Source organism: Lactuca virosa, chromosome 5 (assembly GCF_052849685.1).
Source record: "Lactuca virosa cultivar CGN04683 chromosome 5, Lactuca_virosa_CGN04683_v6, whole genome shotgun sequence".
Lineage (NCBI taxonomy): Eukaryota > Viridiplantae > Streptophyta > Magnoliopsida > Asterales > Asteraceae > Lactuca > Lactuca virosa.
The window spans coordinates 194,472,002-194,488,107 of record NC_136430.1 but is presented as its reverse complement, the minus strand read 5'-3'; the positions used below and the strand labels follow the sequence as shown (position 1 = coordinate 194,488,107).

Here is a 16,106-nt window from a genome sequence, read left to right as displayed (position 1 = left end):
AATAAGCCACAAAATCTCAAGAACAATTGTTTTCAAATTCATAACATTAACGTTTTATTTCAAACATCAGAGTGTCCCATCAAATCAAATGTCGGAGAGTGCATGTCGCGCCATCAAGCCTTGCCCTTGCCCTTGGGCTCAAAAGTACCTGAAACAAATCAACAAACTGTAAGCTAATGCTTAGTGAGTTCCCCAGAGCATACCCCACACAATCCACATAATCGCATAATCCATATTAGCTATAAAAGCTACATAAACCATATAAGCCATGCATACAACATATAGGGATGTCATGGGCTCCCCCCAGGGTCTTACTCCAGGATGTCATGGGCTCCCCACATGGTCTTACACCTAAGTGTCATGGGTTCCCCCATGGTCTTTAATAGGAAAGCCATGGGCTCTCCACATGGTCTTACATCCAGGTGTCATGGGATCTCCCATGGTCTTTAATAGGAAAGCCATGGGCTCCCCACATGGTCTTACATCCAAGTGTCATGGGATCTCCCATGGTCTTCCATACAAGTATACCATATATACAACTAGCATACCTCCTAGCACATAACCAGCTAACACGCCACATAACACTACTGCAACTAGTGTACCACATATCATAGAATGGATCGGCCTTGGTGCCTTCGACCCATCGGTATGGTGAGGACACACACCTCTCAAAAATGTTGAACTGGTGAAATAAGATCAGATAAGTCCCAACGCGTAGCTCCAACTCAACCGCCTACAATCATCATGTGACTAGCTTGTCAAAATCCCGAAATACCAGAAATACCCTTATGGTCAAAGTTGGCCAACCTTGGTCAAAGCCCATGTCAACGGTTAAGCTCAACAGTCCATGTTGACCCCCAACTCGTCGAGTCCATCTAGCAACTCGTCGAGTTCCTTCAGAGTCCAGAAAACTGGGACAAACCTTAGCCAACTCACTGAGTTGTCCCATCAACTCGTTGAGTTCACTCATATCCAGTAGACGGGGAAACCCAATCCGACTCGTCGAGTTGCCAGAGAAACTCGTAGAGTTTCCCCCTATTTTCTTATTCGGATGATACATTGATTGTAGGGACTCTAGGGCTTAGATCTGAATTCTAAAGGTGTCTAGGAGGATAAAGTTTCCAACTTTATCCCCTATAACCACTCTGTATGCTTTAAAACCCTTAACAAAGGTTGGAAGGCTCAAAAGCTTAGCCATATGGTTCAAGACTCTAGGGATCTGGAATCCCTTCTTTCCAGAAGAGGTTCTAATCCTCAAAATGTTCCAAAGATGGAGACTTTATGGACATGCATGTCCAATGCATGTCTTTACGTCAAAAAGGCGAAAGAGGGAAAATATGCCCTAAAATCCCTGCATGGCATCCATCCTTGACTAAAAGCTAGATCTAGCCCACCATGGGACCATTTTGCCCTGGAGATTCATAAAGTTGCAAACTTTATAAACCCCATGCATGCACTCAACAAGAATGATAGGAAATAAAGAGTAAACTCAAGATCTAGCCATACTCTAAGATAAAAATAGAATCTTGAATGCTTACAATAGTCCACAAGATGGTCAAGCTCAAGAGTGAGGGATATGTTTGTTGGATCTTCTCCTTCTTCTCACTATCTTCTTCTTCTTAATCTCCACAAGTCACTCTAACTCACAATACGAGAAAAAATGGAGATTAGGGTTTAGCACTGACGTTCTTAGGGTTTGGAGGCTGATGGAAGGTCAGCCTCAAGGTTTTAAGGAGATTATATAGGGTGCAAACCCTAAAATTTAGGGTTTTCCTTTACAGTGCCTATTCGTCGAGTTCGGCCTTCCAACTCGTCGAGTATGTCCTAAATCCAGCGTCCCACAAGTGACCTCTACTCGACGAGTTGGAGCTCCCCAACTCGTCGAGTTCCAATCTAAAACCCTAAAATTCTAAAAAGAAATTGATACCTGAAACGAGTGTTACAAGTAATATCTTTTTTTTACTTTGCTTCTAGTTCTTCTAGAGGTCGTTTTGGAGGCATTCTTTGTATTTGAAATAAGCTCTTGTTCCAAAAGACCAAAGTTTTTAGTTCAGAATTTTTTTGATGCTATTGAAGGGGTGTGGGTGCCTCTTAATTTACCTTGATGTTTATCTCGGTGTATACTCCTCAATCGCTAGCGGAAAAGAGAGAATTATGATCTAAGTTATTGTTTACTTTGAGGATGTGGAATGTTGCTTCGATTTTATTGGGAAATTTTAATGAGGTTAGGGATGCCTCGGAACGTTTTGGTTCGATCTTCAATAAAAGACAGATTGGTTTTTTTAATGATTTTATCAAAGATGCTGATTTTGTTGATGTTTTCCTTAGTGGTTTTCTATCACGTGGTCGGATAGATGGGCGCAAAAAATAAGTAAGCTTGATCGCTTTCTGGTCACTAGTTCTCTTTTTGACTCTTTCCCAAATTCTCAATCTTTGGTTCAGGAAAAGTTCATTCTATACCATAGACTTATTCTTTTTGTCAAAAGAGTGTTGATTATGGTCCCGTACCTTTTCGGTTCTTTAATTCTTGGTTGTTGATGGATAATTTTCGAGACCTGATGATTAAGTCCTGGAATCAAGCTGATATTTTAGAGTATAATAGCATGATAGCTTTCAAAAAGAAGCTAAAAATTTTGAAGAATGTCATTAGGCTTTGGAACTCCTCCAATCGTGTTAGACTTCAGGCGGATAAGGAGTTCCATTCTATCCGTTTGGTGACTTTGGATAGTCTCATTGATAAGGGGGTTTCTTCAAAAGAAGATGTGGACAGTAAAAATGATTTAGTTATCAAGTTTGTTGAAATTAATAAACTTGAGGTTGTGGATGTGGCGCAGAAGGCTAAGATTAGACGTGCAACTAAAGGTGACGAAAACTCGAAGTTTATTCACATCGTTCTTAAAAAGAATAGGAGACAGATGGCTATTAGGGTGTTATGCGAGATGGGAGTTGAATTGATGATCCGGGCCTTGTGAAAATTGAGTTCTTTGATCATTTTAGAACTCATTTTTCTCCTGTTTCTGGATCTCGGTTGTGGTGTGGGGTTGATATGCCTAATAGAATTTCTTTTCTTCAGTCTCCTGGTTTGGAAATTCCTTTTTTGCGTGATGAAATTAAAAAGGCTGTGTGGGATTGTGGCAGTGATCGAGCGTCGGGCCCCGATGGCTTTAGTTTTGCTATTAGTAAAGCTTTTTGGGACATTATAGAAGATGATGTTGTTCATTCTATGGAAGATATTGTTATCTCTCCGTGCTTCCCTAAAGGGTGCAATTCTTCTTTTTTTATCCTTGATCCTAAAAATTACTAATGCTAAGTTTTTGTCTGACTATAGGCCTATTAGCTTAATCGGTTACTAATATAAAATTATTGGTAAATTGCTTTCTGACCGATTAAGTGAAGTTATTGGTGGTTGTGTTATTGATGTGCAGTATGCATTTATTAAAGGCAGAAATATTTTAGATGGTTCATTCGTGCTTAATGAAGTTATGTGTAACATTCATAAAATTCTTGAAAATTTTAAACTTTTTAAACAAACCCAAAACCATCATTGTTTTCAAAATAAGTTTTACATCAGAGAAATCCCAAAATCATAAAACAAAAACATGAGGAGGTGCACGATCACGCCTTCGCCTTGCCGTGACCCTCTGAGGTACCTGAAATACAATCCAAAATCGTAATCCCAAAGCTTAGTGAGTTACTGTAAAAGCACAAATATAATAACAACATGTAATGGGTACACAGCTTAACAGACTGGATTACCCCTGAGCCCACAACATAAGTTTGGCTTGCCCTCGGCCCACAGCTTCTATCTGGCTTTCTCCCCGACCTGGTCAGTCCTTGGAATGAATACTACTAAGCCCTTAGTATGAGTCTGGCATGCCCTTCCTGGCCCTCAGCTCATATATGCCATACTCTAGGGTTTGTTGGCTACAGCACAGAGCAGTACAACCTCAACCCAACCCACACAATATGTCTGTAACACCCGGTTCCCGGTACGTATTTAAATTTAATTAAATGTATGTTTTACGTTGGGACTCGGCGAGTTCGAGGACCAACTCGTCGAGTAGACTAGACTCTTGGTCGCGGGTTTTAAGTAACCTACTCGACGAGTCGGGGAGCCCGATTCGGCGAGTAGGAATGTCTGGATGAAACCCTAATATTTAGGGTTTGCACTCTATTTAAACACCTTATCTTGTCCCAACTCAGCCTCCATCGTCCCTCCCAGTCCAGAAAAGCCCTAACTCGAAACCCTAATCATTTATTGAGTGTTCTTGAGCTTTTTGGTGCCATTTGTATGTAATTAAAGTTTGAGAAGGAGAAGGAAGCTTGAGAGATCAAGAGGAAGCAAGAAGATCCAGAGGTTTTGGCACATTTCAAGCTCATTTGAGGTATAAAGTTGAAACCTTGACCATCTATCTCTTAGATCTCTAGCTAGGGTTCATTTCTACCTTTTCTAAGCCTTAGAAGTGCCATTCTCTGGATTTTGTGGTTATAGAGGGGTATGACTTCAGATCTGGAACCATTGGGGTTTCTTATGGCATAAAGGTGACAACTCTATTGCCATAAGAGCCCCATGCATCTTGTAGACTCCATTTTAGATCCATTTGAGCCAAATATCCCATGCATGAACGTCAAGTTTGTAACTTTACGTGTATTATGGACCCTAGGAGGTCAGATCTATGTTTTGGATGTCTTAAACTCGGCTAAAATCAACTATATGGACATGGACTTTGGGGGACTCGGCGAGTCGTTCTTGGGACTCGACGAGTCGGGGTATGGTTCCCCAACCCTTTTCTGCTTGGATCGAACTGGTTGAGTCTAGAATAGGACTCAACAAGATAGACGTGAAACTGGACCTGGAAATCATGGAACTCGACGAGTTCAAGATCAGAACTCGGCGAGTTCAAGGCAAGTCCCAACTGCATGAAGGCGAACTCGACGAGTTCATAAGGAGCTCGACGAGTCCATGACTAAATGTGTCTTCTTGCATGAAGAAGGACTCGATGAGTTCAAGGATGAACTCGGCGAGTCAGTTGTAGAAGGTCCCGACTTTGTATGAAGGAGAACTCGGCGAGTGCGTGCAATACTCGGTGAGTAGGATTGAGGTTTTAGTGTTTTGAGGATTTGGGGACTCGGCGAGTTGTTGGGTCAACTCGGCGAGTAGTGTCAACCAGACATTGACTTTGACCCAGAGTTGACTTTGACCAAGGGGTTGACTTTGACTTTGGCTTTGACCTGAGTAACCCTTGTAATGTCACACCCCCAAACCAGAACGGCGGAAACGTTCGAGGGCGGAGGACGTCATGTACAATATCATAACAATGATAATAGTAAAACAAGCAACAACATCATCCATTGTAATAGTAATATAGTTAATACAAGTGTGTTCTGTGTAAAGTTGTAAGACACCAAAAATATGTAATCAACAAAATAAAGACGAGTCTTGAATATGCTCTGTCTTCTCAAAAACCTGGTCATCTGTACCTGTCTACTGGTGACTTGAGAATACAAGTTATTCTGAAAGAGAGGATCAACATTTAAGTCGGTGAGTTTATAAGTATTAGTTATTGTTGCTTTAGTTTTAAGAAAGTGATAGATTAAGTTCCAGAAAATCCTATATTTTCTACTTAAATGAAAAGTAGTCTTCTACCAAGACTCAACTGTTTTGTATGCTTGTTCTCTCGTAAAATGTATGTTTTTCCAAGTTTATGACTATCTTTACTAGAAAAATAGTTTGCTTTTCTCAATATGAGGATATCACTATATGAATGAATGGAAAATGAAGATGTACAGTAGTGTGGTGTAAAGATACTCTACTAAAGCACTAACTACCTTAAAACCAATTTGTTAATTAAGGTTAAAAATGTGATTAGGTTATAACCATGCTTGATTGACTAGTATAAAACACGACGTTCTTCAGACGTCGAAAATGGTATGACATTTGTCACCCGTAGACCTGCAGGTCCCACTGTAGCTAGCAGCAAGGTGTAGGATGGTCAATCCCATATAGATCTATACACAAACTCACGCTCTCCCTCCAGGAGACTCTGGTTACAAAACATGACACAACAAGTATATTGCTATGCCAAGAAATAGTGTTTCACATTCTAGTTGTTCTGCTCTTGTTATAGTATATATGTTCTTTTCTGTTATTGTTATAGTATGTATGTTCCTTCCTGTTCTAGTTATTGTATGTATGTTCCTTCTTGTTCTAGTTATAGTATGTATGAACTGACTCATGTATGTTTCACTGATCTAGAAATAGTAAGTAGTAATCCTCTAAACTATACCTATTATAGTTTACTAGTATGATTGTTTGACTGTTTCTGATTTGTAGAAAAGACTCCATTACTCACCATAAGCAACTAAGTTAAGTATGATCCTTAAAAAAGGGTTTAATATTCATATATGTATTTAATGAGCATAACTAAGATTTAGCCGACAGTAGAACTAGTGATCCTACCCTAAGCCCACAACCAAACAAGGAACAGGAGTCAAGGTATTTAGCAGTAGTCCTAAGTCCGTTAAAGCATACTTATACGTAAATAAATAGACGAATATGATTTTGATATAAAAGAAGTCTAAAATAGTTTAAAAGAGTTTTAACAAGTTTTTGAGTATAAGAAATCCTTTTGTTTACTGTTTTCACACGTAAATGGTTAACACATTTGTATTGTTTTTTACTTGTATTCCCCCCCCCCCCTCAAAGCATTTAAAAGCATTTTAAAAGTGTATTTGTAGGGGTATGAACTCACCTGATGTGAGTGATTCGGATGAAAGTTCGATATAGGATGCTTGGTATGCCAAGTGAAGTCCCGAGCACAAATTGATCCTATTTAGCATATGTTAACATATATAGGCCTACAATTAGTGTATGCAACTACTAACATGCAAAGTAAACAACCTTAGGAAGTTGGAAACACTTACAATGAAGTGTTATAACCGAAAATAGGGGCTGAAACTTAATCACGGCCAAACAATGAGGGTTCACGGCCTTAGAGTGGTTCACGGCCCAAGAACACTTAAAGTGTTCACGACCCTAGTTTGAATCTATGAAGGGTTCACGGCCAATGATGAAGGGTTTGATGAGTTTTGAGCATTCTAACACTCCTATGGTGTGCATGCAACCCTATGTGCCTTGGATCTTTGTTTTCACTATTATACATGCAAATATACAAAATTCCAAAGCATCATCCTAACTAGCATATTATGGAGCAACTATACTACAAGAGTCTAGTTAAATGACATACCTTTTGATGAAGCTTGAAGTCTTAAACCTTTAAAAGCTTAGCCCCAATAGTGTGGAAGCCTCAAATGGAATCAAAAATCACCAAATCAACTTGGAAAGCTTGAGAGAATAGTATACACTTGTTCAAAATCGGCTATGCCCTCTTTCTTCATACACTAGTTCCAATTTCAAGTGCCAAGGACCTCTTTATATAGTATGGTGGATTAGGGTTACATCCATGTAAACCCTAATACCCATGACCTTTCATTTACATAGGATCCACGGATTCAAAGCTCCATGGACTATCCATGCAAGCTTAGCCCCTCCTAAATAATTATTGGCCCATTCTATATATATGAGAGTCCATATTTAATTGGTCTCCTTTTGATCACAGAATTAATTCCAAATTAATTCTTGACCAATACTAATTAAATAATATGATTTCATATTAATATATTATAACTTATAATATATTAATAAACCATAGACATATTATTCTCAAAAGATTATCCATACAAATTGTTTCGGTGAAGTGCAACCCAAATGGACCATGCTACTCTCGGTTCGAGTACATACCAATAATAGTTATGGGCTTAGACATCTAATCCAACAGTCTCCCACTTGGATAAGTGTAAAACTATTATTGCGAATGGCTCCAAGATCCCGACTAGCAATCTTAGCTTCGTAGCTCTTAAAGTTGTTGTCGAACTCTGACCTAGTCAAATGACATGTCCATTAGATAAGGGATCATATATTCCTCCATTCTAGATATCATATGGACTGAGACATGGATTATAATCATTCTCGCTGTCCATTTGTTGTTTCCCGATTTCCGATTTATGACGACTGACTAATTGAACAAATCAAATCAGTCCAGGCTTGGCCAAGCACTTAGGGGTGTCATCACTAAATCATCGAGCGGCCCACAGATATCGATTTTATCCCTCCAAGGGTAAAAGGAATGGATAAACTTTGACTCATATGCTTGTACTAACTACTTGTTGAATCATACACAAAGGCACGTTTTATAACCCCAAGTTACTGATGCGTTTTCGTACAATCAATGTATATCCAACTTATAGTCAACAACTCATATCTCTAGGTTTGAAGAATATAAGATATTATTGTCTCATGATCACTCATGATAAAATCCATGAAGTGATTCAAATGAGCGTGGGTTTAATCCAATACTCGAATCTCATTCCAGGAGCACTCATGAATGTTGCAGCAACTTTTGCTATGTCTAAACACTTTAGACATCTACAAGCCCAATTCATGACAGTCTTGATTCATACCTACTTCCAAAGTATGATTGACTATGGAGAGTTTAAATAACCTATTTATTCGGGAAGTCAAAACATGCAAAGTGAAACACAAGAACAATCGAATCCAATATGGTCTCAGAACTTATGAATATAAATAAAACACCTTTTATTTATCACCATATTGATTACACATTATTAATTGCATAATGTTTCGATTTATCAACTTAACACTTGAATTAAAAACAATGGTTGTCCCATGCTCCAAGCATGCACACTATGTTTTCTAAACAATTGTTATGCCATACTCCAAGTATGCACACTATGTTTGTCTATGATCCTTACTTTGTGAAATAGATCAATTGAACATGATTCCAATGATGCTTATTTCACAATCCCAAATCCTTACCGTGAATGTAAGAATATCAAATTCTTGTCATTTACTGTAATCTGTTAGATTTTAAACTCATATTCATTGGTCCTCTTGTAATGACTATGCACAAAAGTCACAAAGACTTGGCAACAAACATTACAAAGTATTCCGATGGAGATCAATTCCATGGAAACGAAGTCTCATATTCAAGGTACATTCCTTTAAACATCCTTCTTGCATTAAGTTTTCTAATCTTACACAGATCGAATAACTTCCACCTATGGAGACATTTCCATATTCCCATTTTGACTATCACTTCTGAACAAGAGTTGCCTCTTTTCAGAATATATCAATATGGTCCTTCCAAAAATTTACACCATACTTCCAATCGTCCATGAGCAACCAATCTTTGGTAATCCTCAGATTGTCCTTGACAATTGCTTAATCATTTCAGTCATATCCGGTTCTCTTCCTTTTTCCCTCTTAATGCCCTAGGCATTGGGAAAATTTAGAACGGATAAGTATTATAGCACATGTAATCGATCCTATATCCGAAGCATGCAAGACACGATTCATGATGTCTCACACAAAGACATGATACTTGATTAGTCTTTTGCTACAATATTTCTTATAATTTGCCATGTTCTCATAATTCGAATTATGAAAAGGGATGATGTAATCATAATCGAATTTTAGAACGCAAATAATGTAATCATGACTAAATTTGATTAAAATCTCACAATCTAAGCTTTTAGATTTTAAATGAAGTATGAATTCCTCTCCTTTAATTATAGCAAAACAACTTTTCAACCCCCGCAAATTCACGAATTGAAACCCTTTTGTTTTCTATAATTAACATTGCTAACTTAAACATAATAATCATGCTCTCACTAACATGATAATTATTATTAGCATAACTATGAAAATCATACACCTTTTCTTAGATATCTCACATGTGTGTCTAAACAATTTTAGAACTATGAAAAGGGATGTCGTAATCATAGTCTCAATTGTTTAGACCTTTGCTATTTCTTACAAGTCCATGTTAGTGTGTCGGTTAACCACACACGCTCAACTAACGACTTTGTGAATGCAAATATCACAATTGCTATCTACTTAAAATCTATTTAGCGAAAGCGTTTCCTCACCATCATTTTCATGAATCAGAGAGAAACCTTACGACACTTAGATTTTATGGTGTATGTGTTCCTATCCATGTGAATTTGTCAAAACCATAATCACAAGACAAGGTTAGTGACAAATTCAAACTCATATGGACTGAACTTGTTCAATCTTAATTTCTTGCCACCTGGCAGCACAAGGGCCTACCATGTCTTCCAAGTTGTTATGCAAGCAACCGAGAACTCAAAGAACTCACATGCATAGTCAACTTTAACTGGAATGGGCATAGAAACAAGAATTATGTCAGTACGATAGGTTATAAACCTCAAGTCGTGTGCTAGTGATAAACTACAGGTTTTATTCTTGATTAGTTCTTAAAACTCTTTCAGGATCTTTAAGACTCCCATTGTCCTCTTGATATATAAGACTCTCTTTCCAAGAACCATTCCTTGACAAACACATATTCAAGAGATAGTGCGGATTCTTATCAAGACAAACACTTCACACGATTGGCCTTAGTTGGTCTTTGTTTTATCCAAAACATCACAACTTACCAATTTCAAATGTACAAGAGTAGAAAACCTTTTACTCTACATTTGACAAGTGTTATAAACCTTCTTTAAGATATATCACTCAAGTTACAATCTTTAAGTACGACTCGAAGTATTGTTTTGGAACGAAGTATGACTCATCTTCTTGATTTAACCATTTCAACAATTCATGATTCCTCTTCTTAGCCATAGGAATGCACTAAGATGTCCTTAGAGGATCAATTGTGATATGGTTTCTTAATCATTAAGATGATCATAAAACATGATACTAAAGTACTCTCCCATCTTTTCAGATTTGAGAAACTTTTATCTTTCTGCCTAATTTGATTCTACTCATTCGTTCTGCCATACATTGAAACTTTTCCAATGTTTCAGAATTGTACTTAAACGTGTAAGTATAACCATATTTACTAAACTTTTTTAAATCATGATGAATAGTCTTATTGATCATTGTGGTGGAATTGACCAGTGCACAAGAATGTATACTCGATCCCTTAGTCATTCACTTGACTCACATATACATGTGAACAAGGAATTAGTCTTAATTTTCCAAATATGAAAAATTCTCCTTCATCATACAATACAACTTTCATGATTCCAAGTTTTGGTCCAATTAAAACTCAGGTGATGAGAATCTTTCCTTATTTGGTAAATTTAGACACTACCACAAGTGAAAGAATCAAATTCATATTTTCAATATTGCTAGAAACATACAAACATCAATTTTTCATAAATGTCATTGCAAGGAGATATAAAATAAAATAAAAACAAAATTTTATTTTTTTATAAAATGCGGAAAAACTTTTCCTTACAATGCAATTATAAGTGAAAAACTATGCTATTACATATTTCCTAGAAATCTAGCATAACTCTCAAGCAGTAGCTCAGAAATCCAATCTTTGAACCATGCGATTAAAATTCATCTTCGCGATCAGATTCAGCATACTCTTCTTTTAAGCTTCCTTCCCTTTGCTTGATCCTGCCAAACATCAAAATACAACCTAGTCACATCATGTATTAAGAATCAACAATTAGAAACTTAACAGAGTTAGATAATAGAATTACCTGAAGCAGAACCATATATTCTGATTAAACTTCTCAGGTAGTCTGGGCAGCTTCGATTTCAATGTCCCTGTCTTTGGCAATAGAAACACACAGGCTCACATGGAGCAGTCTCAATTTGGCCTTTCTCTTATGATCAAAACTTTTGACCATGCTTAATTCCTTTCCTTTAGGAGAAGGAATCTTTTCTGGGATGTCCATGTCACCATGAGATGTAGACCTTCCAATCAGATTTGCTTGACCATTGCACCAAATCATTGCTGATTTGGCAGCAATTAGCAAATAGGTAAGATCAATTAGGGTCATGTCGTGATCTGTCACATAGTAGTCTTTAACGAACTCACTATATGAATCAGGAAGTAACTGAAGGACCCAGTCAATAGCCAACCTCCTTAGGAAGATGACACCCAACATCCTTAGCCTGTCAATATGCAGCTTCATGTCCAAGACATGAGCACATATAGGCTTTCCATCGTTGTGTTTACTATCCAATAGGGATTGAGTGATCCTGAACTTTTCAAGTCTTCGAGCTTGTGGGTCAGCGAGAATTATTGGAGGAGGTGGAGGAAGAGAAGTATGATTTCCATGATCCAATCGCGGGACATCATCTTCATTAGGAAAGCTTTTTCCAAGGGATTTGGGAAGACCATAGTTGTCTGATCTAGACATCTACAATGGGAGAAACTCAAGTTAGTTGATTTAAGTCCTTAATATAACACCCAATCTGAAATATTAAGGCTAGGACCCAACACAATATTTTATAACTTGGAAGAGGGATGTCGTAATCCAAGCTATAAAATATTTGAAGGTAGGCGAATGACAATTCACCTATTTCCACCATGAAAAACGAAATAGGTATCAGGTTTTAATTGGATTGAAACTCCTAGATCTTTTGAGATTCATTGAACTTTTCAATGGCATGTTTAAATCTCGATTGTGCCCTCTCAAGTTTGTGACTGGGATGCCGAGGATCACAAACAAGGTATGAATAACCATGCATATTAACTTTGTACCCTTAATCTTTATCACCTAATCAATGTGTCGGTTACCCACACGCGCTCCACCGATCTATGATAAACATTAAGTCGCCATTTGCCACTCTTACTAGTCCATGTTAGTGTGTCGGTTACCCACACACGCTCCACCAACGACTTGGTAAGGTACAAAGTGTAATTTCATGGGTTAGCACCAATTTCACATTTTCCTAAAGTAACTAAGATTGGGAATTTATAAAAGGTTTAGTTACTTTATATGCATCATTATACTTTTAATGAGAATTATAGTCCTTGTCCTACCCGTTCGGCTAACGACCCTCCACCAGTCAAGGAAGTGGTGGGTGAGAGTGGACACGCATTAAGCTGTCATTTTATAGGCAACAACCTTATACCACCCTTATAGATCGGCTTCGTGAATGAGGCCTACTAACGGTAAGACTGACTTGATCTTATACATACATATATATATATATATATATATATATATATATATATATATATATATATAATTAACTTATAATAGTATAAAGTATAAGGGTTGAATTTTAACTTTTAAAACTTTAGGGTTTGGAATTAAAGTATTTAAAAGTGTAACTTTACAAATTCCAAAACTTGAGGGCAAGTTTTGAACAATTCAAAAAAACTTTTGGAATCCATAACATATGAGTTTAATATGGCTTTTAATGGCAAGACTCTTGATAATCCATAACTTGAGGACAAGTTATGGAAGTCATAAAACAATTTATGGGAAAAAAAACTCTTCAAAACCATAACTCATGACTTTTAAAGACTCATTAATAAGAAAGACTTTTGGTTTTCCATAACTTGAGGACAAGTTATGGAATCCATTAAAGGCCATTTAGATGATCTAATAAACAAACAAACATGTCAAGAAAAACTATGATCTAGATTAAACTCATATGAACAAGACAATTCAAATCAAACAATTTTCATGTAATTAGCCTAACCATTAAACTAATACAAAACGTGAAACTATTGACAATTATCTTTTGAATTGGATTAGAATGATCATTACCACATCAAAAACAGGTTTATAAGTTCTAAAACAGCTTAGGGTAATTATTCTAGTCCAATTCCAGCCTTAAAAGTCGAAAATCTGCACTCTGGGCCTCCTACTCGTCGAGTGTATGAACCTACTCGACGAGTAGGATGAATTTCCTCTTGGACTCGGCGAGTCCCCCAGTGGAGTCGGCGAGTCCACTGTCCAGAAAGCCAGATTTTCGATTTTTTCAGCAATTGCATCAAGTATAACTGAAAACCAAACTTGGCTCTGATACCACTGATGAGTTTTGAGCATTCTAACACTCCTATGGTGTGCATGCAACCCTATGTGCCTTGGATCTATGTTTTCACTATTATACATGCAAATATACAAAATTCCAAAGCATCATCCTAACTAGCATATTATGGAGCAACTATACTACAAGAGTCTAGTTAAATGACATACCTTTTGATGGAGCTTGAATTCTTGAACTTTTAAGAGCTTAGCCCCAATAGTGTGGAAGCCTCAAATGAAATCACAAATCACCAAATCAACTTGGAAAGCTTGAGAGAATAGTATACACTTGTTCAAAATCAGCTATGCCCTCTTTCTTCACACACTAGTGCCAATTTCAATTGCCAAGGACCTCTTTATATAGTATGGTGGATTAGGGTTACATCCATGTAAACCTTAATACCCATGACCTTTCATTTACATAGGATCCATGGGTTCAAAGCTCCATGGACTATCCATGCAAGCTTAGCCCATCATAAATAATTATTGGCCCGTTCTATATATATGAGAGTCCATATTTAATTAGTCTCCTTTTGATCACAGAATTAATTCCAAATTAATTCTTGACCAATACTAATTAAATAATATGATTTCATATTAATATATTATAACTTATAATATATTAATAAACCATAGACATAATATTCTCAAAAGACTATCCATACAAATTGTTCCGGTGAAGTGCAACCCAAATGGACCATGCTACTCTCGGGTCGAGTACATACTAATAATAGTTATGGGCTTATACATCTAATCCAACAGGGTTCACGGCCAGAACCTTTGAAGATCTTGAAGATGATGATGAAAAGTGATGAATCAATGATAGAATCAAAGGGGTTTCCAAGTATGACCATGTAAAGGGATAAGGTACTTACGTTTTTGGGGTGAAAGAATACCATTTTGTGGAAGATACTTGAGAGAAAACTTGGATGATCACGGCTGGAGGATGAGAAATGAAGAGAAAATGAGCCAAAACTCATATATATGGCATGAGTTCACGGCCCTAGGATGGGTTCACGGCCGTGAACCTAGTTTGTGGTCGTGAACCACATTTGAAGGTGTTCCTGGCTCGATTGCAACTCACTGATCTCAATCTAACACTTCCTAACACTCAACCCTTGAGTGTACTAGGCTTAGAACTCTCAAACAGACCCTTAACACAGTAAAAAGGTAACAGAAACAAGTCTGAACTTTTAATTGATTTGATTGACTTACAAGATAAAAAATTTCGGGTTGTCACGTGTAAGGGTTAAGTGTATGTAAAGGTAAATTAAGGAAGGTTGTTATGTGCAGGAGTTAAGAGGAGTTGATCCCGGCATCGAGGATAATTCAGACTGCACGACATCGAGTTGAGTTACCTTCCAGTAGAAGTGGGTCTAAGGCACCAAGGCCGACCCACTAGTAAGTGATTGTAGTAGAAATGATTGTCTTTGTGATAATTGTCTGGTATGTTGCTATACGATATGCTTATGTGCTAGGATTCTATGATTTATGGGTTAGTAGTGGTAAGGGTGTTATAATCCCTAGTTACCGGTTGAAAGATACTGAAGGGGTACATAGTACCTATGCATGCCTAGTAGTATGATCATGATATGTTATTATGTGGTAGTTGTAGGGGTGAAATAGTCCCCTGTTACCAGTTGAAAGCTACTGAAGCGGAGGATAGCTCCCGGTTACCGGTTGAAAGATACCAAAGGGGAGGTTAGCTCCCAGTTACCGGTTGAAAGATAAGGAAGGGGAGGTTAGCTCCCGGTTACCGGTTGAAAGATACCGAAGGGAAGGTTAGTTCCCGGTTACCGGTTGAAAGATACCAAAGGGGAGCCCAGCTATGCCAGACCGTTACCGGTTGAAAGATACCAAAGAATAGGCATTAGGTGGTATGTGGTATGATGGGGGAACTCACTAAGCTTTGTGCTTACGGTTTTCAGTTTTGGTTTCGGGTACCTCTTCGTCGAAGGGGAAGGAGCCGGCACGGTAGCAGCGCATCGCACACTCACGATTTCCGCATTTTGAGATCCATGGGATTGTACTCTGATATTATTACTATTGATGATATGATTTATGAGACATGTGATTATGGTTTTTATGGATTAGTATGATATCGATGATGTTTTTTCAATAAACTGTTTTATAAGTAACTTATTTAAAAAAAATGAAATTTTTGGTCTTAAATTTTGGGATGTTACAAGTTGGTATCAGAGCCTTTGTTTGAGGGATTC

The 16,106-nt window shown here is 37.5% G+C and overlaps 1 protein-coding gene across 1 annotated transcript; it reads left to right on the top strand.

The window, feature by feature from the left end:
* Positions 1 to 2,603: 2,603 nt before the first annotated feature.
* LOC145112192 (uncharacterized) lies at positions 2,604 to 3,304 on the top strand. Its single transcript, XM_079048393.1, has 2 exons — positions 2,604 to 2,927; positions 3,074 to 3,304. Exons 1-2 carry the CDS (start codon positions 2,604 to 2,606, stop codon positions 3,302 to 3,304), a joined length of 555 nt encoding a protein of 184 aa, XP_078904519.1.
* Positions 3,305 to 16,106: the final 12,802 nt, after the last annotated feature.

Bases quoted from the DNA above. Each gene is read 5' to 3' on its own strand.
- LOC145112192 (XM_079048393.1), top strand. From the start codon at position 2,604: ATGATAGCTTTCAAAAAGAAGCTAAAAATTTTGAAGAATGTCATTAGG. The intron at 2,928-3,073 runs GTGTTATGCGAG...TCTTTTCTTCAG, and splicing joins GGAGACAGATGGCTATTAGG to TCTCCTGGTTTGGAAATTCC.